This window comes from Apteryx mantelli, chromosome 1, assembly GCF_036417845.1.
Source record: "Apteryx mantelli isolate bAptMan1 chromosome 1, bAptMan1.hap1, whole genome shotgun sequence".
NCBI classification, from domain to species: domain Eukaryota; kingdom Metazoa; phylum Chordata; class Aves; order Apterygiformes; family Apterygidae; genus Apteryx; species Apteryx mantelli.
Window position 1 is genome coordinate 200,311,338 of NC_089978.1, and position 23,902 is coordinate 200,335,239.

Here is a 23,902-nt window from a genome sequence, read left to right on the forward strand (position 1 = left end):
GTTCTAAATGTTCTATAAAACAGCTCTTTAGACAGACTGTGCAGCAACCAGCTTACCAATTAAGGTACCAAAATACAGGTATCTGCATGCTAGCTGAACTTTTAAACTCCCACTGTAGTCAGTGCAGAATTAATATAGACCTTGGAGGTCAGACATAATAGCTAACAGTTAGCTGAAGAGTAAACCAGGTCTCCCGTGACTACCATGGGAGTTTCAACACTTAAATGTAGGGGTCAGTCTGCAAACTGAATTCTGTGCTCAGCAATCGTAGAATACATAAAATCTAAGTATACTGGGGAGACATGGGTGAAGGGATGAAGTCATGTCAGTCTCTGGTCTGCCTCATGCTTATACAATTTATGACAAATCTGAAAGTATCTAAACTTTCTCCCTCAGAGCTTAATGCATCTTGCTGAAGACATTCTCCAACAGCATAAACACAGCTCTATCTAAACAGTGACTGGCAAAGAATGTTTTCTATTAGACATATTCTTGCCCAACTACAAGTAGAATGAGCATTGTTTTCTGTACCAGAACCCTCACCAGCATCAGACGAGACTTTAGGTGTCATGTAAAAAATATCACTATTACTGATAGGCTGTCAGTATAAAATTATTTCAAACAAGTCTTAAAAAACCAGAATCACTGCCCTGCTAACTCACTGCAATCACCTCAGTTCTATTTTTTTGACGAGATGTTTAGAAGACAACATAGCATTTGGCCTTTACCTTTTATTTAGCCTTAGTCCTTAAAAAGTTGGAAAAAAAATAAGAAAAGCAAGTGGCTGCAATGTTTCCTACTAGAAATCACAACATAATGCTTTGGAGAAAGAATCACTAATATTATTATTAGACTTCCAGTTCTCTTGTTATATATTCTGAAATTGCTATACTTGCAGGAAGAACTTGAGCAAGCTGTGGTGAATTACACTTGAGGGTTAAAAAAATAAATAAATTGTTTTTGGGCAACCAGAAAAGAATCCTCTTTTACTTCAAAAAAACAAAAACAAAAAAAACTTAAAAAATTCTGCTTTATTTCCTATGAAACAGAGTTGCTGGACTACTACTATGATAACAAACACTTTCTAATGATGCCTAAATAGTGGTAGTGAGCAGGAATCTTTGTTCAGTTTGCTGTAATATCCCTCTCCAGTATACTTCCAATTCCTTTTTGGTTTTTCACATTTACCCTTTTGCATTCAACATAAACTTGGATTCTGTGACATATTAAAACCCACTTAGGTTAAGGGATACAGATTAAAACCTTAATCTGCTTGGTTATATTATTACTTTAGCTTCCACTACACTTAAAGCTACACATTTTTGCTAAATTAATGCCAGCATGAACGTAAAACCTACATAAAGTATGTTTTCTTATATAAATGTACACTTGCGTACCTCTGCAAGGAGAGGCTGAAAAGTCAGTATGTCTAATTTCTGCTCCACACATTTTCTTAATCCATCTGGTATGGTATAATATGGGAGAAAGCTTGGCAACTGCCTTCTGCGATTTCTAAAACAAAAGAAGTATGCCACATCATTTAGTATTCTCAAATTGTATGTGAAGGACAGCTAATTAGCAAGCCTTATCATCAATGCTATGAAAAAACATGCCAAACCCAGTGATTGCTTCAAAGTGACAATTAGAAACTTGCTACACTGGGAAGAGAATGAAGTGTTGCAGTTACAGATTACTTTAAAACATCACGTACTCTGCTTTTATGTTCTTCTCGTTTAGGGATAATTTTATAACTAAGTAAATACTATATGTATTGTGGAAGTTTACTCGCAAAAGGAAGAGTTCTTCTGAAGAAAGATGTTCCTGTTCACACAAACTAATGAATCAGATACAGTTGTAAAGTTGCTTGAGAAGTTACATAAGAAATTACTCTCAGAAAATGATTTCAGATTTTCCATCTTTTTTAATGACACTAACAACTGTTACTTGTAGTGTTGCAGAGTAATCTAGTTCTAAAAAGTTTATCACCACATTATACAGTCTAAAGAGCTCCTATACAAACAGATCTAAAAAGATATTCTTAAGTATACAAAAAAAAACCCAAAAGCTTTCTGTCAGTAAAGTCCACAGTTATTATCTTGCTTACAATGTACATATATAATGCACAAAGACTCCCAGTTTTACATTTCCTTTGTCAGCATTACAGAACAGAGATATTCATTACCATTGTGTTTAGCATTGCTAAGTTATTTTTTTCTCTAATTCACAGTACCTTCTGTATTTAGTTGCAACAACTGTTGTCTTCCTTTGCTGAGGCACTGAAATAATTTTAGGCTTTCTTGGAGAAAATGGTTCCACAGGCGCTATTAGTGATTCTTCTTCATTTGTTACAGTGGTTTCAATATAGCGTCCAATAACAAAATCAGAAAAACCAAGCAACAGGAGTTCTTTATTATATCCGGGATTTCTTCAAGCAAGCAAAAGTTAGGTTCTTAAAACCATGATATTCACACTTCCTTTCCCCCAGCTATAAGTAATTTTAACAAAATTGTAGTTTATCTTTTCAGTAACATAAGAGAACTAATAATTTAGGGCAATTCCTCAACATTCACTCCCCACCTTGAGTGCAGTCTGGCTTTCAGTTATCTTACACAGTGAAAACAAACCTCAAAATCCCAATTTCATCAAAAAACCCTAGATATTAACAAACAATATTTCCTCCTCAACATGCAACGTACAAAAATAATATTTTTTTCCCCACAAGAAACATCTTGTATTTACTGTAACTGAAAAAGGTTAGCCAAGCAGTTCCATTACAGGAACCCACAGTATATTCCTTCACTGTGTGCAGCAGCAGCTTTCCTCCACCTTGCTCAAGGCTACTCAGAACTCAACCTAACTGCAAACACATCTAGTGAAGAAGGAAGAAAGGATCCTTTATCTTCTGAAGAATGATACTTTGTATGTGCAAGCAAGGTTTGGGGAGTGACAAATGGAAAAGATCACAGGTAATTAGTTTCTTCAAATCGGGTTCCAAGGAACTTAAGACCAAAGGTCCTTGCACACACCATCTGCTCTGTAATCCCTTACTGAATTCATCCCAGCACAGCCTAGAGCCAAATTCTCTCCTTAACACTAACAACATAGTCCAATGCTGTCACTAAGTAGCTGGAACAACAATATCCTGAGAGGATTTCAGCTTATTTTCTCTTTTTTGGCAGGAGTATCACTTTCCATGCTAACTAACATGACTTACTCAGGTTAAAGCTAGCCTGATTTTATCTACAGTACACTAGCTCAATACAGAAACTGAACTGTCTACAACTGGTCTAGATTTTCAGGGTCTATGGTCTCCTAAGTGCAGAAGTCAGCAAATACTTGTTAAATCATCATGCTGCATTCTATGGAATTGTGTGGATGGTTTTGTATTATTAGAAGTCTCTCAGATTTTGTGACATTTACAGTTCTACAGCGAAATTATATGCATGTCTTTCTCTGCAAAGGCAGGCCCTGCCTACAGTTTACCTTTGAAACTGGAGCTAGATAATCCTCCTACATGAATTTCAACCCTCTATGTCACCATTTAAAATGGAGCAGAAGTAATCTGAAAGTTGCTTTGATGAATGGAAAAAATTTGATTTTGCTTTTCCCTGTCCAACCTTTAAATGATGATCATGAGGATCAATGGATGTGGTATGCAGAGTTTGTACAGCTACAGCTCGAAGTACCCCCCAAAGTATGTGAAAGTAAGCTTTCCAGCATGAGGTTCCTTCTTGAATTCCGAAGGAGCTCACACAATTGATGCCAAGCCTTTTTATTTCTTAACTATTTCAAGATGTATTTTGTCCAGCAAAGTACTTTTGTTTTTCAAGGGTTTTCTAAGACTTGAAAGCTATTCCCCTTATGAACAATACTTTGATGGAAGGAAGCTTTTTTCCCCAGCATAGCTAACTGGCATTCAATATCACAGGACAGAGAAGTTAAGAAATTTGGACAGGGACTTGAAGATGATTTCAGGATACGGAGTCTGAAAGAAACATTAGACAACACAAAAATCCACAGCAAATCTACACCAACTATAGTGCTCATGGAGCAACTGCTTTTCCAGATAGAATATAACCACCTGTAGCCATTTTCTTCATCTTATTTCCATTTCTACCGGAGCTATCTACTCCGACAGTATTTCTTCATTTACTATTACCACCATTTTCTTGGGACAAAAATCAGAATCAAGCGTTGAAAATGCTAACTACTTTCAAGCTCTAGTATAGATCTCTATATCATTTGCTAATATATACTGGTTTACTTTATATTACACCAAAGAGGAACTGCGCCACAAATAAGGGAAGTATTAAGTCAGTTTTTATGATTTGATTATGTAAGTCAGAACAAAGAAACACTTACATGGCAGTGCATACCATCACCATGAATGTTTTTCCACCCGGTGGTATGACAATTTCTCCAGTAATACCAGCCTCATTTATCGATTGTTCTTCCACATCTTCTCTTTGCTCATTTACTCCATTATGTAGATTTTCATTTTCTACCAAGGAAAAGTTTTCTTTTTTCCTTGAAAAATTTGGATCCTGAGAATTAATTCCTTCTGTAGTAGACAGATTATGATAGTACTATTATCACAATTGCTATAGCTGGCATAGGCAAGTCTCCTCAAAAAAACCCCTACGGGCCTTCTGAGGAGTTAAACACTCAGAATTCAAACGTTAAAACATCACTCTACCTGGAATGACTTCATTCTTTGTAATAGATGCATTATTCAATGACTCATGTGTTGTTCCTCTGCTGTCACTATATGAATTAATTGTAGCTTTTGAGACATTTTCTTGATTTATTGGAGGAGATGACAGATATGCTGCTGAATTGTTCTGGCATTTTTGAGGAATTTGAAAATGGAATTGCTTGTCTTTTACCCATCCAGCTAATCTGCAGCTGATTAAGGACTGTGGTACACTCCCTTTATTCCTATAAGCAGTTATGTGGTTAATTATATAATTAAATGCATAGTTAATGTTCTTGGGAAGCATAATTCTACCTGAAGTAAAATACAACAGTCTGTAGTAGGTCAGTTCATGGTTATTTCATAATGACTATTTCCTTCAGAAAGAAATTGCTTGGCAAATTTTAACTCATGAGAACTAAAACCTCTGCTAGATGTCAATACTTACAGGTCATATCAACTACCATATAAAATACTGCAAAAGAATCAGCAATAAGTACACAGAAATACTGTGTATTAAAGAAGAAGCTATTGTAACTTAAAATTCATCATAGGCAGCTAACCTTTAGGAAAAAAAATAGCAACAAAATGGAGGCCATTCAGGTCTGACCTCATTTAAGCCTCTATGCCTAGAAGTGGAAAACAAAAAAATTCCATTAAAACAAAACAAGAACAAAAAAATCCCCCCCAAAACACAACGCCCCCCCCCCCAAGGATACACCAAAATAATTCTCCAGCATCCAAGTTTAAGAGGGGAGAAAACAACAACAACAACCAAAAAATGGTCTGCTTTTAATGTGCAAGTACGCAGCAGTCTCCTTGTCCTAAGATTTGGGTAACACAGCACATCTGTAGCTTAATTTAAACATACCTACACAAATAAAAGCATTTACTTTAGTCCTCATTCCAGAAAGGATTTTTATTAGGATTGAATTGGGAGAACCTCAAAGCACTATCTGCAAGATGTCTGCTCAATAATGTCATTAAGCCCGATATAAAATCCTCTTTAATTCCATTATATCTGAGGGTTACTTGAAGGCTATAAACCACAAGGACCAACTATGGGAGGCTTCTGTATGAGAGACAGTTGTACAGACTATGGCATGGTGGAAAGGAAGAAAGCTTGGAACAACTGAAAGGGCTTACTCTATCCAAATGGTCATGCTTTTAGATTCTCCCTGCTTCAGGGTTCCAAAATTAGTCATTCTTGATACCTCCAACCCTCCTTTGTCTCTCATTAAGTTTTCATAAGGCTCGTCCAGATTCACTCCATTAGAGTGAGACAGTCTGTAAGAAGACAGAATTATATACAGTGATTTTGAAACACAAATAGACTCAGGAAATATCTTCAATTCACCACAAGTTTAGGAATTACTAGACTAAAATATTGTCCCAGTATTTAAGAGGAAGCAGGTGAGAGGGTACACTCAGCTACTTATACTTCCAAAACCATCAAGTTACCTTTACTAGTTTAAGCAGCAATTTAAAAACAAGCGTTTCCACAGCAACTCAATAAACCAGGGCCAAAACTTTGACTACAAGATTAAAATGATTCAGAAGCTAGCTGGTCTTTGTCGAAGAGCTGAGCCAAATGGCAAATGAAGCTAGTAAGTCCTGTGGATCTCTCTCAGAGCTGAACCAAAACACAACAACAAAGAGCTAGGTCCTTAGCAAGAGTCCTGCTTAGTACTGGAGCTTAGGAGATAAGATGACTAGACTGGAGAATGCTGGTTAATTTCCTTTTTCTGTGATGTTTAAGCAGGTACCCAAAGCACCTGCTTATCATGTCTTCTGCCTATGGCTACAATCTGAAACAGGAAACCGAGGAACAATAATTGAAAAAAGGTGAAAAACAAGAAGCATCCTTAAACACTACTGCACATACTACTGACAAAAAGAGCCTACCAAACTGAAGTCACACACTCTTCTTTGAGGCAGTGACTGTAGCTAACCTCTCAGTCTCAGCTACCTAAAGAACACTGTTTTAAAAGTGATGTTTTTATCCTACAATTAATAAGCTATTCAGTTAGATAATAGAATGGCACTAAAACACTTCAAAGTATTTTAAAGATCTCTCCAATATTTACATACCCTAAGTACTCCTTGGTTATCTAAGGCAATAAAGTAGAAAATTACTGCTGCTGTTATTTACTATGTCAGAGTTTACTCTGAAAGCCCACTAGATGTCTCCCCCTGCAGTTCACCCTGCCACAGTTTTTGATATGCTAGGAAATATGCTAAATTTGAGAAAACAAACATAAGGTCTACTTTTATAATTTGGCTTTAGTAATAATTTTCTGTGGCTAGTCCATCAGTGATTAAAAATAGGTCCAACTGGAAAAACTGGTGAACAAATTGCACAGTTGTGTAAAGGAAAAAAAACACCTGAAGCTACAATAAAATTCTGCCACTGCAAGTGACCTTCATTAGTGAATCACTATGTGTAACAACACACTGCTCAAGTGTTGGACTCAAGACGTCTTTTAGAGTCCTGAGAGGCCATTTGATTTCTGACTTGGCAGGAGGCAGAGAAAGGGATAGGCAGCTATACCAAAATGACTCCTGACAAGATTTGTCTGACCAGTTTCTAACCTTCAGAGGTAATTCCATAGCTCCCTTTCAATTCCAACACAACAGAAACTTTCAGTATTTCTCCTTCCTATGAGAAAGAATCAGGTTAGACATTAAACATGCACACTTACATGAAGCCTATTATATGCTACATTATCTTCAGTGAAAACAAAGAGCTCATTCCATTCTTCTTAGCTCCTTCGAAGATCCATGTATTGCCTTTAGCCATCTTTCCTAAAGATGGAACAAGGCAAGTTCCCCCAAAGACTATGGTTTCTAGATATGTGAATGAATGTCCTGCTCTCCTTTAGCCTCTCCCATTGGTCCACACTTTTTTTGAGGGGGGTGGGGGCGGGTCTCCAGTATCAGACTCAGTAATCCTGCCAAAGCCTTATCAGCACTGAGAAAGACAGATTTTACAAATAATAACCCTATATATACACATTTGGGTGGTGTTTTTCACAAAGGACAGACATTTGAACTCACGAGTCACAAACTCCAGATCTTTCCTTCAAAACTGCTACCAAGCAGTTGTTTTCCATTCTACATTTGTGCAGTTGATTATTTCTGCCTGAGCAAATGTTCTGCTTCTTCCCCATACTGAATAATACTTATTTTTTCCAACCTCTTCTGCAGTCTGCCTTGATCCTCCTCAGATCAAATTAGCCATCCAAAGTGCTTGCAGAATCTCTCAATTTGATGATATTTGCAAACCTAGCAAATCTCTATTATTTAAGATCATTAAACTGTTCTGTTTAGGACAGCTCTGAAGAATTACTCAGTGTGTTTCCTCCTGAAGAACTATACTTAAGCAAAATAGATTAAAGGAAACATCCATTTCATAGCAGTTTCACTGCAACAGTTTCATTCAGTTCTCAAGCAGTGAAGTTCTCACTAGTAGAATAACACAGAGTAGAGGAAGCACAACAAAGGATCATGGTCTTGGCATTTTTCTAATGAAACTGCAAAATTCCTTCCTTGCCTAGCTGTATCACTGAGCTCCGCTGACACTGGTCTTGCTTTTCTAAGGAGTATGGATGTTCCCACCTCCTCAAAGGAATGGGAAAAAAGCAGGGGTCAAACATATCGCTCTGCGATCTTCCCAATGATATGTCATACCTTCTAGCCAAATAGTGGAGAGTAGTAGACCACAGTATTACTTGTTTAATATGCACTACAAAATTTATCTGTATAATTACAATTCATCTCTAGTTGTTAGTAAGCAGAAAGAGAACAAGAGAATGAATGTTACCCATTCTGGTCGACTGGAGCCAAACAGAGAGCTCTCCAAATATAACATGACTGATTACTTTCCACCACAATCACATTCACTAGATCTTGTACACAAGGTGAATAGCCATCAGGAAGTCTCACTGAATCCAAAGTGAAAAATATATTCTCATCTATTGTACCACTTCTTCCACAGATGCTGGAAATACGAACCTGTAAGAGTTTGTTATTCGGTCTTTCTTGATATCATTACTTAAGCTAACAGGCATACTAGCACTACGTTGTTTTCTGCAGTAGTCATTCTACTATTATGCATTAACAGAACTAAATTTCTAATTTCTAATCTAAATTTCAGTTATTCAAGGGAGATAAATATACAGCTCTAATCTGTAATCATTGTGTTTGTCTTTAGATTAAACAAAAAAAAACAAAAAACAAAAAAAAAACCCCACACACCAGAATTTCAGATAAGCATTAGGTTCCACTTAAGCATATGCTACAATACATATATTTGACTTCATTGTGATGCCTGTCTTGAAACTTATCTAATTTACATTTCAATTTTAGCAATCACAGTAGGAAGAAAAAATTTTTTATATGCTTGACAAGCAGATATTATCCAATATATAAAACTGTCAAACACAGTAAGTCATAAAAACAATATACGTATACATAGAGGGAACAAATATTTTCAGCAGAATAAGAAAAACAGACAGTTACCTTTTTAAGACAAAATAATTGGATAAATAAAACATAACATTCCACAGTCTTTAAGCACTAATAGTCAATATTAAAAAAAAAATTGAAAATCCATAGCCAAAAACACAGTAAGCATCCAAATTAACAATTGATGACCAGTAAGTGTCAGTTATTCATCCCGCACTAAACAAAACATGCATGCTTTTTCAAATGGCTATGTTATTTTAGAAGTAATCCTATAAATAAATGAGTCAGTATATTTTATCTTTTAATTAAAGGCCTGTTATAAAAGATCTACCAATATCAGCAACTTAAGAACACCCCAAAAAAACCTGCACATCACACAAAACTCTTCTTGCCAAAACAAACACACAAACATCTACCTTGTCCACTCGCTTGTATCTCAAAGGTTTTACAGCAACTGCTTCACTGCTCCACGTTGTTGGGTTAATAAAATATTTAGCTTGCACCCAGTCACCTTTATAAGGTTTGAAACCTATATAAAACAGAACATTTTTCAAGTTTAATTGCTACTGAAGGCATTCACATTACTGCCATATGGAACTAGTTTAAGTTAAAAAGTGACCAGCCAGAACAATGCATTATTCAGATTCACTGAGAGCTTAAACTTCTCTTTTCTATTCTTCTTATCCTCAGTAGGTTATGCCAAAGTACATAAGAGATGCCAGTGGAAAATATAATTGCTTATAGCAGGACCATATGTAAATTATGCTGAGTGAGAATGAATAGGTAACTTTCTTCACCCAAATCCTTACATTTGCTTCACTTGTACACTCTATTAGAACTTTTTGGGGATGCGGACTACACATTTATCACAAGATTTTCTCTCTCTCTCTCTCTTTCTCTCTCTCTCTCTCTAAACCTTAATCAATCAGATGCTCTCACATTCCACATACTCTTGGCACACAAACAAGAAAACCTCTACATACCTTCACAAACTTCTTCCATTGCAAAAAACGTTTTCTGATTAATACAGCCACCATCCTTTGAGAGAAAGGTAATATTACCAATTAGTAGTTTTGTATTCATTTCAGAAGCATCATAAGTGGGACTGGAGTCTTCCCATGTGTTCTGGACTGCTTCTACCTATTAATACAAAAAAACAACAAAAAGAAACCCAAAAAACCTCCAACATTCAAACAGCTGTTACTGTATATGTTTATTCTATAAAGCACGAAGTTAAACATATTACTATTACAAATACCAGAATTTCAACTGCTTCTGAAAGCCAAGCCCCTTATTAGACAATTCTACACCCACTTTAGCTCTTCATTTTGTAAACAAAGACGCAGGTAGTAAACAGTAAGTAACCTGTTTTAAGAAGTATGCTAAATGCTTCAGCACTGGCAACTACTAGAATTATACGTTGATTTGTCAAGTCTTTCTTATGCTCCCTCTTGCCCTAGGTCTATCCTAAGATTTATCTTAACACTGACAAGAGGAACTTCTCCCCCAAAACACAACAATTTGATTTTGCTCTAGTTCCACTACTGTATCACTACTGCAGAAAACAATGTACATGTTCAAGATACTACTAAGATACTACAAGAGAGCTGCTTCTTATGGGCTCTCCAGATCACCACCTCAGAAGTAAGTTTACTTGCTTAAGCAGCCCTATGCAGAACACAAGCCAGAAGAAACCATTAATGTAATCAAACCCATTTTTCCCAGCTGTGCTGGGGCAAGGATATAGCATCTCTTAATTACTCCATAAACACAGTAAGAATTCCTAGAGTTGTGACTTCTCTTCCCTGCTTTCAAAGGGCCATCACCAACATGGGATCAGGAGTTCCTGCTCTACAAATCAATCACTTTTGTCCTTCAAAGCTTCCTTGCTTTTGGCAATGGTTACTGAAACCAGTAACAACTCCCATTGACACTGGCTAGAAACCTTTGATACTGTCAAGCAAGAATCACTGACTCCAGATTCTTGTTTTCATCTCGTTTCTTCCTTCTTTACAAAGTCCAGGTTGGCCCTGTCAGCAGTTCCTTAATGTCACATCAATTAGTGACTGGAGACTTTTGGTTTTTGTCATTGTCTGAGTTATCCCTTGTCTTTCAGGTCTGAGTCTGTGTGTTTTGTTTTTGGCTTCCCCCTTTACTTATTATCCTTCTTGTATTGAAGAGATCTTTGATCAGATAACCTTAATCAATTAGATGCTCTCACATTCCACATACCCTTATATTCAGAAAACCAAATGTTTACAAATTCACAATCAGAATAAAGAAACTGAGTGGGAAATCAGAATAATGCAGGTAAGAGCAACCAAAAAACCTAACTGGAAGGAAGAAAAAAAAAATATCGTTAACTGCAGTGTTTCCACCTCTACTTCAAGATTAGAACCTTGGAACAAAAAGTATTTTCTCTTCTTAATGCACAGTGTAAAAAAAGTAAAACACTAGCAAAATAATCTATATAGTGTCCTCTTTTACAGATCAATATCTGCATGCAGATGAAAAACAGTCCTTCCATACTTGCACTTTTGATAAATACGAAAATGAGTTTTACACTGTTTATATGATGTGACTGCCCTTGTGCGTTGCACTTCTTGGAAGCACAGCTTTCACTAAGAACACAAGTACATTACAAAGCAAGAAGAGATAGTTTGAACATTAGCTGCTCTATCTTGAACATATGGATCCTGTTCTAGAGGCTAAGGCATTACAGAATAACAGTGAGAGAAGCTCTCTGAACTGCCTAAATTAGCCTATGAGCTGGCTTCTCTTACAATGAAGACTTGCTCGGCAAAGGAACTGTCAATGGATTCTACATACAAGTATTGTCTAAAGCTTTACATAGTGTTTATGCAGGGAAAGCTGTCCTTGGATAGCCACCTTGCATATGTACTGCCACAGCTGATATATGCCCATTGTAGAGGTAATGGCTGGAGTGATGATCATACTCCAGCACAGCCCATTACAGTGACTGTTACACAAGTGAGATGCAACCATGACAGTAGATGTACTATGAATTATTAGTCTAAATCAGTTAATTTCAGAAAGCTTACAAAATACACTGGAACATAAAAAAGCCAGTAGATTGAAGGAAGTGATTATGCCCCTTTACTAAGCACTTGCTTGATCACATAGAGAATACTGTGACCAGGTTTGTCATCCTCTGACCCAAGAAAAACATCAGTCAACTAGAGCAAGTTCAGCAGAGGGCCTCTGCAACAGCCAGGCCAGAACACTTGCCCTGTGAAGAAAGCTGAGGGAGCTGGGCTTGTTCAGCCTGGAGAAGAAGTGATTTCAGGAGGACCAAAGGGAGGCCACTGAGAACACAGAGCCAGGCTCTTCAGAGAGTGGGGCATGGCAGGAGGACAAGAGATAACAGACATAAATTGAAACAAGAGCTTTCAGACTGGATATAAGGAGAAATTTCTTCATCATGAAGAAAGCCAAGCATTGGAAGAAGCTGCCCAGAGAGGTTGTGCAGTCTCCTTCCATTCTTAGAAGGTTTGTCATTGTCTTGGAGGTTTTCAAGACCTGGTTGCAGTATACAAGAGGTGGAAGCATGGACAGGTGATCCAGGAGGAATATAGAAACACTGAGCATGCATGGATGGGGTTAGGAGAGCTAAAGCCACCCAGAGTCGAAACTGACTAGCAGTGAGAAGGGCAACAAGAAAGGCTTCTACAAGTACAGCAGCAGCAAAAGGAAGGATAGGGAAAATGCAGGCCTGCTGCTAAATGGGGCAGAAGACCTTGTGACATAGGACATAGAAAAGGCAGAGGTACTGAAAGCCTTCCTCACCACGATCTTCAGTGGCAAGACTGACCATCTGTCGTGAAAGGAGTGATGCACTTCCCTCGTAAGAGGGAAGCAGCACTACGTTTATTGCAGTAAGACAGTGACTTAACAAAGTTCAATTGTAAATAAGAAAGATTTAACGAGGTTCGATTGGCAAGGTTCACTCAGTTATTTACTGCATGAAGGACAGGGTCAGATGCGTGTGCAACAGAGATCCTCCCATTGAGTCATGAGGTTCAGACTGGACCCCCTTGCTTTCTAAACTCCTTTGGAGAGGAGCCTAGGTGCGGCTGGATCCAGTCCTAGTCTCAGACTTGGTCAATGGTTTATGTCTAAGGAATTATGTGTGCAATTAGTCAGAGATATAACTGCAAAGTTTTGCGAAGTTCGCAAAAGTTCAACATGCTATTAATCACTTACTGAGGATCTGTCATGGATAAGGAATCTCTCTCAGCCTCAAGGAGTAACCTTGAGAGGCATTCCTGCTCAAGAGGGTGTTCTGCAGTGCAGCCCACTGCCGTGCAGGAGAGCTCAACGGGCTCTGGGCTGCCCCCTATTTATGGAGGGGGGGGAGATGACTGACTCATAGTCATATTTGCATACTAGACGGGCCTTAGTTGGCGCATGCTCAACTAGCCCCCTACATACATGCTGTTTACAGGGAGGTCAGGTTGAGGGGAAGAGAGCACATCGGGGGGGGGGGAAGAGCACACCGTCAGGAATCCCAAGCCATTGAGAACAAAGGGGAAGTCTGGAGCAATGAAGACTTAACCTGATCCTCCTCCTCCAAGGGTAAGAAACACTTAAACTGGACATACACAAGTTCATGGGCCATGGTGGGATGCATCTGCGAGTGCTGAGGGAGGTGGCCAATGTCATTGCAAGGTCACTTTCGATTATCTTTGAAAGGTCATGGTGATCATGGTCTTCCTGAAGACTGGAAGAGAATAAATGTCACTCCTACCTTCAAGAAGTGCAAGAAGAAGAATTTGGGAAACTACAGGCCAGACAGCCTCACCTCGATCCCTGGGAAGGTGATGGAGCAACTAATACTGGATACTATTTCCAGACACATAAAGAACAAGCAAGTGATCATGAGTAGTCAACATGGATTTACAAAGGGGAAATCATGCTTAGCCAACCTGATAGCCTCCTATGATGAGGAGACTGGCATGGTGGATGAGGGGAGAGCAGTGGATGTTGTTTACACTGACTTCAGTAAGGCTTTTGACACTGTCTCCCATAACATCCTCATAGACAAGCTGATGAAATATGGACTAAATAAGTGCTCAGTGAGGTAGACTGAAGACTGGCTGAACTGCCAAGCTCAGGGGGTTGAGATCAGCAGCATGAAGTCCAGCTAGAGGCCAGCCATTAGTGGTGTGCCTCAGGGATTGACACTCAGTCCAATACTGTTCAATATCTTCATTTACGACCTGAATAAGGGGATCAAATGCACCCTCAGCAAGTTTGCAGACACTGCAGAACTGGGAGAAGCGACTAATACATGAGCTGGTTGTGCTGCTATTCAGAGGGACCTCAACAGGCTTGAGGAATGGGCAGAGAGGAGCCTCATGAAGTTCAACAAAGGGAAGTGCAAGGTCCTGCACCTGGGGAGGAACAACCCCATGCATCAGTACAGGGTGGGGCCCAACCAGCTGGAGAACAGCTTTGCAGAGAAGGACCTGGGAGTCCTGGTGGACAATAAGTTGAACACAGGAACCCTTGTGGCAAAGGCGGCCAACAATATCCTGGGGTGCATTAGGAAGAGCATTGCCAGCAGGTTGAGGGAGGTGATCCTTCCCCTCTCCTCAGCACTGGTGAGGCCACTTCTGGAGTGCTGTGTCCTGTTCTGGCTCCCCAATACAGGATGCATTGATTTACTGGAGCGAGTCTAGTGAAGGGCCACAAAGATGATTAAGGAACTGGAGCATCTCTTATATTAGCAGAAGCCAAGAGAGCTGGAACTGTTTAGTCTGGAGAAGAGAAGGCCAGAAGTCAGGTCAGAGAAGGTCAATGTTAAGTATCTGATGGAAGGGTGTCAAGGGGACAGGGCCAGATTCTTCTCAGTGGTGCCCAGTGACAGGACAACAGGCAATGAGCACAAACTAAAACACAGCAAGTCCCACTTAAACACAGGAAAACAATTCTTTACTGTGAGGGTGGCTGAACACTGGAACAGGTAGCCCAGAGTGTTTGTGGAGTCTCCATCCTTGGAGATATTCAAAACCCGACTGCACATGGTCCTGGGCAATCTGCTAAAGCTGTCCCTGCCTGAGTCAGGGGTTGAACTGGATGATCTCCAGAGGCCCCTTCCATCCCCAACTACTCTGTGATAACATGCAATTCATAGGAGGAAACTTTTACAGAGAGTAAACTCCTTCATTTCTTTTTCATGCACATGATAATGCAGTCATACTAAAGCCTCGTTGTAGCAGCATGAAGGGAAGACTTACAGTGGCTAGAATGCATTGCACTAAACTATTTGTGTTGTCACTCACAAGGCAGTCTACAGTGGTATTTGGTCATTGCTTACAGAGAATCTGCTGGTTAATACTGCAGCTCTTCAAAAACCAAGCATCAGCAACAGCCGATGTTACCATTTTCATTATCGTCACATAGTCATATATGTGTATGTGAGCTGTATGTACATGTACAGCACGCCTTCCACAGTATCCATCATCTTCTCAATTTTAACTAGATGTTTCATGCAGCAATGACACAAAAGCAGTTACATGCCCTGCACATCACAGATGCATTGCAGAGGCCTCTTCACATGCATACAATCCCCTGGATTTCCAAGTGCTCATTCAGTAGTTTACTGTTTTAGCTTGACTTCCAGATACCTGGGAAAAATAGCTGAATCAAGTCCTCAAAGTTTGATGGGGGATAGGGTAGGAGGAGAAAGAGAAGATGCACTGTACAACCTCGGACATGTCAACACCTCCCCTGATATTCCAGGCCTTACTTACAAGCCTCCAAATTCTTTTCAAGAAGTGTGCACACAGAAATCCAATCTAGCTTCATCTGCTCAAGTTTATCAAGAAAAGATAAGAGCCAAGCCCAACAGGACATAAGTATAAGTGAAAAGTAGTCCCATGGTGATAGGTGGAAGAGCATTTTTAAAGATATATCCCTACTTACCATTAAAATGAACAGCATCAGGATTGGTCAACAGACTAATTTTGAAAATTGTACAATCTGAAATAGCTTGTATCACTGGAGTAATGAACTATAATTCACCCTACTAATATACTCTGCTCGATATCAACAAAACTGCAACGCGTGTCAAGATAGTACAAACTCACTTCCATAAAACAGTTGATTATGCCTGGACGCTGCTGACAACTGACTAAAATGTCTCTGACATACCAAAACCAGGACTGGACATGAAAGTGAGGCATGAAGAATTAGAAACACTATATACTAATCAGTACGGGATTTTGATTTTCTTTCCCCAATTTATATGGGATCATTTACCAGTAGAATGTAGTAAAAGAAATATTAATGATGAACTCTTCAATCTGGTAACTTACTCATACTGTAGCAGTGTATTAGAACTTTATTAGCAAGATTACTAGAAACATTAGAATACTTTGCCTAATCATTATTTGAAATTTTAAGCCTGAAGCCATTCTGTTTGATTATATCCTTTACAAACAACATGAGTTGGAAAGATCCTTAATTATAAAATACTTACTAGAAAGTTAAAATGAACTTACAAACTGCAGAGCTATACTGAGATTGGCTCTGAACAGGCAGTTTGAGTCCAGCTACATCTACTTACTTTGGCTCAAGCTTTTTTTTTCCAGGGAGAGTTTATTGCTAAGTACGCTAGTCCAGTGCTGTACTCAAAGCATAATGCAGCTAAGCCCAGTAGACAGAAGCCAAGAAGGAGGGTCTGGTACTACCCAGCAGTTATCAGCTCCTTCTGTGCTAATGTCAGCATTTGAAACCCCAGAGTCATGTTTATGTAATATCCAAACTAAGAAGGGCAGTTTGAGTATGAGAGCTAGACTGAGTAAGAGAAGCTATCACAGGTACCTGAGAGTTCAGGCTATATGATTTAAGAAAACTACAGCAGCCCGAAGTTGAAGCAACAGATAATCAAGCTTGAAGTAGGTTTACAGAAGTGTTGAGTAAAACCAGCACTGAAATCTATACATCTTTTAAACAAGTCTGTTTTCTAGGGCAGAAAAAAAAAGGCAACTAAAGAATGTCGCACAAAGGGTTCTGAAATTTGTCTTCTTATTCATTTCCATAAGCTTGCTTTTCTGCAGCCACTGTTCTTGTTTTCCTATTCATTCACAAAGTAGCTTTATAAAACTATGAATTTAAAAAAAGAATAGTATACATAGATTTGAACTAGGTATGATTAAACAAATTCTGATGCAGTTATCACAAACAATAGTTTCATATTCACCACATCTAGACTCAAATTCAGAGAATAAGTATTAAAGCGGATAACACTGTAAAGGAAACATCTAAAAAAAGCCACCCCAAAAAACACACACAGGAAAACCACCTCACCCCTATTAGGTGAAGGGCTGGCGATTTCTCCTATTTTTGTACCATTCAGAAGTGTAAAACTATAGTAACCTCCAGAATAAAGTCTGAAAGAATTACTTCACAGAGAAAGTGAGACTATCACTTGTCTTCATCTCTTACCCTAATGGCCTTCAAGCCACTTGATATTTTGTCCTCTTCAACAGTGGCAATAACTTTCTGTCCAACAGTCAACAGCACACTGTTCACAACAGCATCATTTGTGAAGATTATCAAGTCATCTATCATCCCATAATCATGGCAAAATCTTGTCACTACTCCTTGTACAGTTTTTAATTCTTTATCACCTGAATCCAGAGAAAAAGTGTTAGCATAAAGACAGATTGCTTATTCACAGAACTACATAAAAAGGAATGCTATTTAAGTGCTATCACTTTGACAGAAGTCATTCACTTGTCAAACTTGAAAAAAAACCCCAACAAATCACAACTAATCAGTTTCACATTTAAGTCTCTTATAAGTTGTTATGGTTTCAACTAATGAAAAAGGCCGGTTAAATCCAAACAATTTTGTTTTTACAATGTTCTTTTTAAGCTACATGAAAACACACCTTTAAAAATTTAAGATTAAAACACCTGCAAGCTAAACAACTTCCCCCCAAAGCTAAGGGCCAACTATTTTCAATAATTTCCACAGCAAAATAAACAATTCTCAGCATTTTTTGCAATACATTTAAGGCTTCTATATTGCAGAAAGTGGGAGAAGTAAACAAGCACTGATGCTACACAAACAGAACTCTTAAAAGTAGTTTATGTGATATCATAGTTAATATGCATCAGAACTGAGAAGTGGTGCTGTTCCTTTACAGATCCACTAGTTTCAAGTCTTACAGATTAAAAATACTATCTACTTATGTATCACATAACTTTCACTCAGCAGCACTGTACCACTATTTCAGGCTTAAAGTTGGACTGAAGTATGTTAATAACTTCCATTGTAAGTATAAACTAACTATATTCAAAGTCAAGGCTATTAATACAAGTTGTCTCTCTTGCTTTTAGTACTCCTAAGTAGTTGCTCCTACTTTGAATAATGCACTATTTGTAAGATATCTTTTCATTTATCCTAGTTAGGGTTTGTCTTGCAGCTGACCAAAGAAACCTAGTGTTTGTTTAGGTTGTCTGGAAAGCTCCTCCAAATTACTTAAACCTCCCTACACTCCCCATTTCTCCTAGTCCAATCCAAAAAAGAGCCAGTATTATCCTACAGCCTAAACATATTGCCATTATACATGAAAAAAATCCTAACACTGAAAACCATAATTTTTTTTAAAGCTAAAAGACAGTATTTTTCAAAAAAAACCCCTAATAGCACTGTAAGAAACATTGTGAGCCTCCAGCCTTGTAAAAGCCACAACCCTCCATATTTTGATGCAACTAATTCATAAAGGCAGGGGTTAAGAAACACACATTCCTGTGGGAGCTTGTGTAACAATATTCAAAGAATTCTAGTTAACAAAACTTGGTACTTGAAAATTGCCAACAAGTTGATCACAAGTCCTGTGATAAAGTGAACTGTACATGGAAACTTGCTCACAATTATGCAATAAGCAGAACTCACGTCCAGAACAGCCTAAGTGACCTGAGCAAGAGGAAAGTATTTTAAAACAGTTTTTTTAGAATCTGACCTAGGAAAAGAACAAAAACCAATGCCTATTGTTTTCTCATACACATATCTAATTGTAGAGCTGCTTTTTTAAAAGAAAGCTCATGAATAACTTTTGAAAGTACCTTAAATGAGCAACACTTTGAAGCCTCAAAACATCAGAGTTATACCATTTTACAGTGCAATAGAAATGAAGCAAAAGAGACTTATTTGTGAAGACAGGATAAGTGACCCAGCTCTGTCACCCACTATCACAACATTCCTTTTACACCATACTAACCAGTAACAGCAATCAGAACTACTCAGAAGATAAATGAAAAACTTCTTTTAGGAACAGTATCACATGCTTTGAGGTCAAAAAGCAGTCTTCTTTTCCTGTTCGCCTACTCCTTCCTTAAGCAAGGGTAGGCCTAGACCAAGCCCCACAAAGCCAGATCACCAATACCCTCAGCACCAGAGCCACACTCCACCAGCTTGAAGCTGCAACCAGGTCCCACTCCCAGCACCACAGACCCACAACAGGGCCGGAAACTTCTACCTGAGATCGCCCACCTCCCATCTGGGCCTTCCTCGCCACCCGCACGCCTCCAGAAGTAGGAGAGTGCCTTAGACAGCAACCGAAACATCCCGAGGAACGCCAACCCCACAACCAAACCACCACCAACACGCTCCTAACGGCCGCGCTTCGAGCCCCCGCGAGGCCGCCGGCCAATCAGGCGGCTCGCTCCTAGCCACGTGCGCGAGCCCGCCCCTCCCCCCGGGGCCACGGGGCCGAGGCCGGGGAAGCGAGACGTTAACGGCTAGTGTGGCCCCTTTCCCGCCTGCGGCGCGCGGGCGCATTCGGCGGGTTTAGCGGCCCAGGGGCAGGAGCCGAGCAGCTTCGTCCGGCACCAAGCTCGTCGGAGGCCCGGCGCAGGCAGGCCACGCGGCTGAAGGGCGAGTCGGGTGTGATGTGGCGCAGCGGCACCCCCTTCCCCGCCCCCCCGCCGCATCGAGGCCGCGCTCTGGGGGGGCGCGCGCTGCCTCGGGAGCAGCGCCCGCGCCGGTGGCTCCTGGCAGCCTCTGCCCGCTTCTCCCCTCTCGTACCTGGCACTGTTTGGGTGTTCGGTCTGTACTTGGTAAACGTCGTCTGATTCTGTGTGAGCCGATCTGGAGTGAATTAGGCTTTTCCAAAATATTTGTGACATTTAAAAGGCTTCCAAGGCTGTGTTCCTCAGATACTTGGAAAAGTCTAAGTTGCTAGGAAGAGATTTATGTTTAATCTCGGTGTCCCAGCTGTATAGCCCCAAAGAGGAATGAATGTTGGTCAGCAGGAGTGTAACTAGTAAGGAAATTGTTTTACCAGGGAGGGTAGCTACCCACGCAGCAATTCTGCCTGAAGACCCTGTCCCTGAGCTCATAATATATGACAGCCTTCCCAGGCTGGCTGCTCACCTCAAAAATCTTATGAAAGCAAATGGCGTAGGCAGGAAAGACAAGTATTTAATCTGGATGCCCTTTAAAATACTAACATGATGCATTTGTTTATTACATCCATAAAGTTAGAAATATTTTATATTTTTAATAGTAATAAGTGGATAGGACAAATACTGACTGAGCCTGTTTGAACTCTTCAGATGGTGATTCCTGCGAAGGGCAGTAAATCCAAAAAAAGTTTGTATTATACAAGGGGGAGGAGACAAATCCCTTTGAAGCTATTGGACCCCCATTTTGCTCTTTGTTTGGTTCATGGCCCCCAGGTGTAAGCTGGGAACAAAAGGGTTTTGAGGAATCAGCTCCAGAAAAACAGAATACTTCAAAGAGCCAAGTTTTTAAGAGCTGAAAATATTAAAGATGGAATACAGGTAATGAATTAAATAGTGTAATATATTGTATGAAAGAATACATTGGTAGTGTAGCTATTAAAAACTCAAGAAGGAAGTGTTGGTCAGCATGGTAAAAATAAATTCACCTGAGCTCAGGTGTTGTGTATTGTTGCATTTAGATACAGGAATATTGGCATGAGCCTGGGTTTAATACCAGGGGAACTGCTCCAGGGCAGTGTGCTTTTTTTTTTATTATTAAGTACTAATATAAACCTTACAAGTACAGTAAGTTTATGTACCTGTTTTATCATGTTGTCCCTTGGCAGATCAGATGTAATCTTCAGTTTTTATCTTCTGTGGTTACTGCAGAGGATGCTTGTATGGCCGAGTGCTAGCAAATGACCTAGTGACTGATACAGCTTCTTCAGGCAGCCTGAGCTTGTTCAGTGGCCAGTTCTTGCTTAAAGGTAAGAAGTTCTTCATAGCCTCTCTTCATAGCCTGTTTGATTTGATTTGTCTTCCCTTGACATCTCCTTTTGACCTAACTTAGAATAAAAACACTTCATTTGTAAAGTCTTTTCAGAAGCCTGTAATGTTCTGTTAGCATTACTACATTATTCACTGCATTCTTTGTGTAGGTTTTTTATGTGCTTTTTAGTATTAGAAAGAATCTTTTTACTGTTTGTATAGCACCTAGTGTTATAGGGTCTTGGCTGATGACTTTGGCTTCTGACTACCAAATCTTCCTGTGTAGTTGTGTATGCACAGAAATGATGAAGCCTTTTTAGGATTCAGAAGCATGAAATTAAGGAAACCTAAAATAAGGGCCCCGAAGGAGTTGTTGAGTGGAAACTGAACTGTGTGGTTTGAGTGGTTTCTATTGAAACTGATGCCAAATGCAACGGGTACAATAATCACATGGTAAACCTCTGTGCAAAAGGAAAGTAGCAAATACTGAGAAGTGCAGAGGCAAGGGGGAAGAAGGAATCTCAGCGTAACCAGAGGAAATACTGCAGCACAACTCTTGAGAGAGGGAGCTTTCAGGTACCGTGCCAGCTGAAATGTGTGGACCTGTGAGCAAAGATGCCTCACGGTGTCTGAGCCCTGTTCTGTTCAGGGAAGCAGGACTCTAGATTCCTTTTACTCAAAGAGGTGAAACCAAATAAATACCTGAATATCTCACCAGTTTCTTCTAAAAACTGACCTCCCTCAATTGACTAAAACAGTCATAAGGAATAAAATATGATCCTGTTTTATATCTATTATAATTCACATTAGAGCACACCTAGCATTCACTGAAAAAGATGTGAAGTATTACTTATTTTCCATTAAAATATAATCTCTAAAAGGATACAGATCATGAAGATATTTGGGTTATGTTTTTCCATGAACAAAGAAGATGAGAATGACTTACTTTAAGTTTTGCCAGGATACACAGTTTCTTTTAAATTTTTTTTGCAGTTACAGCTGTATATAATGCATGATTAATTTCTATGCTTCAGTCTATTCAAACAACTGTAACATTTTAATATTTTTTTCAGTATTGGCTGATATTTTGAAAAGAACAAAATCTACAGTCGGTACAAATTGAAAAGTTTCTAGCATACTTTAAAAGGTGATGCTCTTCAGAGGACTGAATATTTGATTGTGTCTTGATTACAACAGCCTTTAAAGTGTATACAAAAGACACTGTCATTGCTGTAGTTGTCAGGATGACAACATCTTCAAGATACAAGCATTCTTTTATTTTTTATTGCCTATTAAGCAGCAGGACTGGTTCCAGTGTACACTGGCCATTGCATGTCGCTGCTGCCTGCTAGATTTTAAATGCATTGTTTAATCATCATGGTGTTCTGTAAATATCAGTACAATTCAAGTGTGCAGGGTTTATCTGAACATTCTAGAAAAGTAGGATTAGTAGAAAAAGATAAATAAGAATTCTACAGTGAAGAAGATAATTTTTTATAGGTATCTAACTTATTTGTTGGGATACTTGAAACTTTTTTATCTATAGTTTAAATATTGCATTTTTAAGTATTTTTTGCTCTTTTGAAACAAGAACCAGATTGTTGAATATCATCAGTGGCTGCTATAATAACTAAAACTGATGAGAAAGATTTTATTTAAATAGCCAATTATAGGATAGCACTCAATTAAAAAAGAGATTTGAAACATTTTTAATTTGTTGGTCTGATTTGGAAGCAGCCTTGTGAGAATGTAGTACAGCCATTTTCTAGTGTATTCTGTTAATTAAAATTCAGGAGGCATTTTCCTGTTCCCTGGCTTAACTGAAGTTTTTGCTGTGCTTTTGTTCAGTATATGAATAGATGTTGTTGGAAGCCAAAGTGTAAGGGAGAACTTTTCAAAGACTGCATGACTCACTGAACGGTGAGAATATCACAAAGTGTACAGGCAGCTGTTTTCACAAGACTATTTTAAAGTGACAGTTAACTTTTCATTTGAAGGTAAGCATGAAGGTTTTTGACTGTTGAAAAATGTGCTATAACTTACCTTAATATAACATATTCCTCAAGGTATTTGAACAGCTTAGCAAGCAGTGAGATGAGTAAAAACAGAGCTAAGTGAACAAGCAAAATGGTTGATACTAGGTGATTTAGAAAAAACAATCTGCTGTAGCTGAGTTACTGTGAGTATATTAGTTTATCTGAGTCATAGTGAAGCGTATCATTGTAGATGTCTGATAACAAGTGTTAAATCAAATACAAGTTAAAATTAAGTACATCTAAAAATCTACTATCCTAACAAGAAAAGAATGCTTTGGTTATAGAGTAATTCTCAAATTAAGCATTTTAGTCATAAGTGCTAACTTTATGTTTTTTTTAAAATATTCCTCCAAAGATTGTTCTTAAATCTTCATCTATTGAAGTATCATAGATAGCAAACTTTAATTTTTTGGTATTCATACTAAATTATTATGAATTGTGGCTATAGGATGTAATAT

At 38.8% G+C, this 23,902-nt stretch overlaps 1 protein-coding gene across 1 annotated transcript in view; it reads right to left on the bottom strand.

The window, feature by feature from the left end:
• Positions 1-19,761, bottom strand: part of MOV10L1 (Mov10 like RNA helicase 1) — a 40,128-nt gene extending 20,367 nt beyond the window's left edge. The window contains exons 1-10 of the mRNA XM_013956466.2: positions 19,674-19,761; positions 17,633-17,817; positions 10,144-10,300; positions 9,577-9,689; positions 8,517-8,707; positions 5,840-5,980; positions 4,697-4,938; positions 4,363-4,561; positions 2,231-2,425; positions 1,398-1,512 (exon numbers count right to left, since the gene is read on the bottom strand). Coding sequence (XP_013811920.2) covers positions 1,398-1,512; positions 2,231-2,425; positions 4,363-4,561; positions 4,697-4,938; positions 5,840-5,980; positions 8,517-8,707; positions 9,577-9,689; positions 10,144-10,300; positions 17,633-17,817; positions 19,674-19,761 — 1,626 coding nt within the window. The remainder of the gene's footprint in view (positions 1-1,397; positions 1,513-2,230; positions 2,426-4,362; positions 4,562-4,696; positions 4,939-5,839; positions 5,981-8,516; positions 8,708-9,576; positions 9,690-10,143; positions 10,301-17,632; positions 17,818-19,673) is intronic.
• Positions 19,762-23,902: the final 4,141 nt, after the last annotated feature.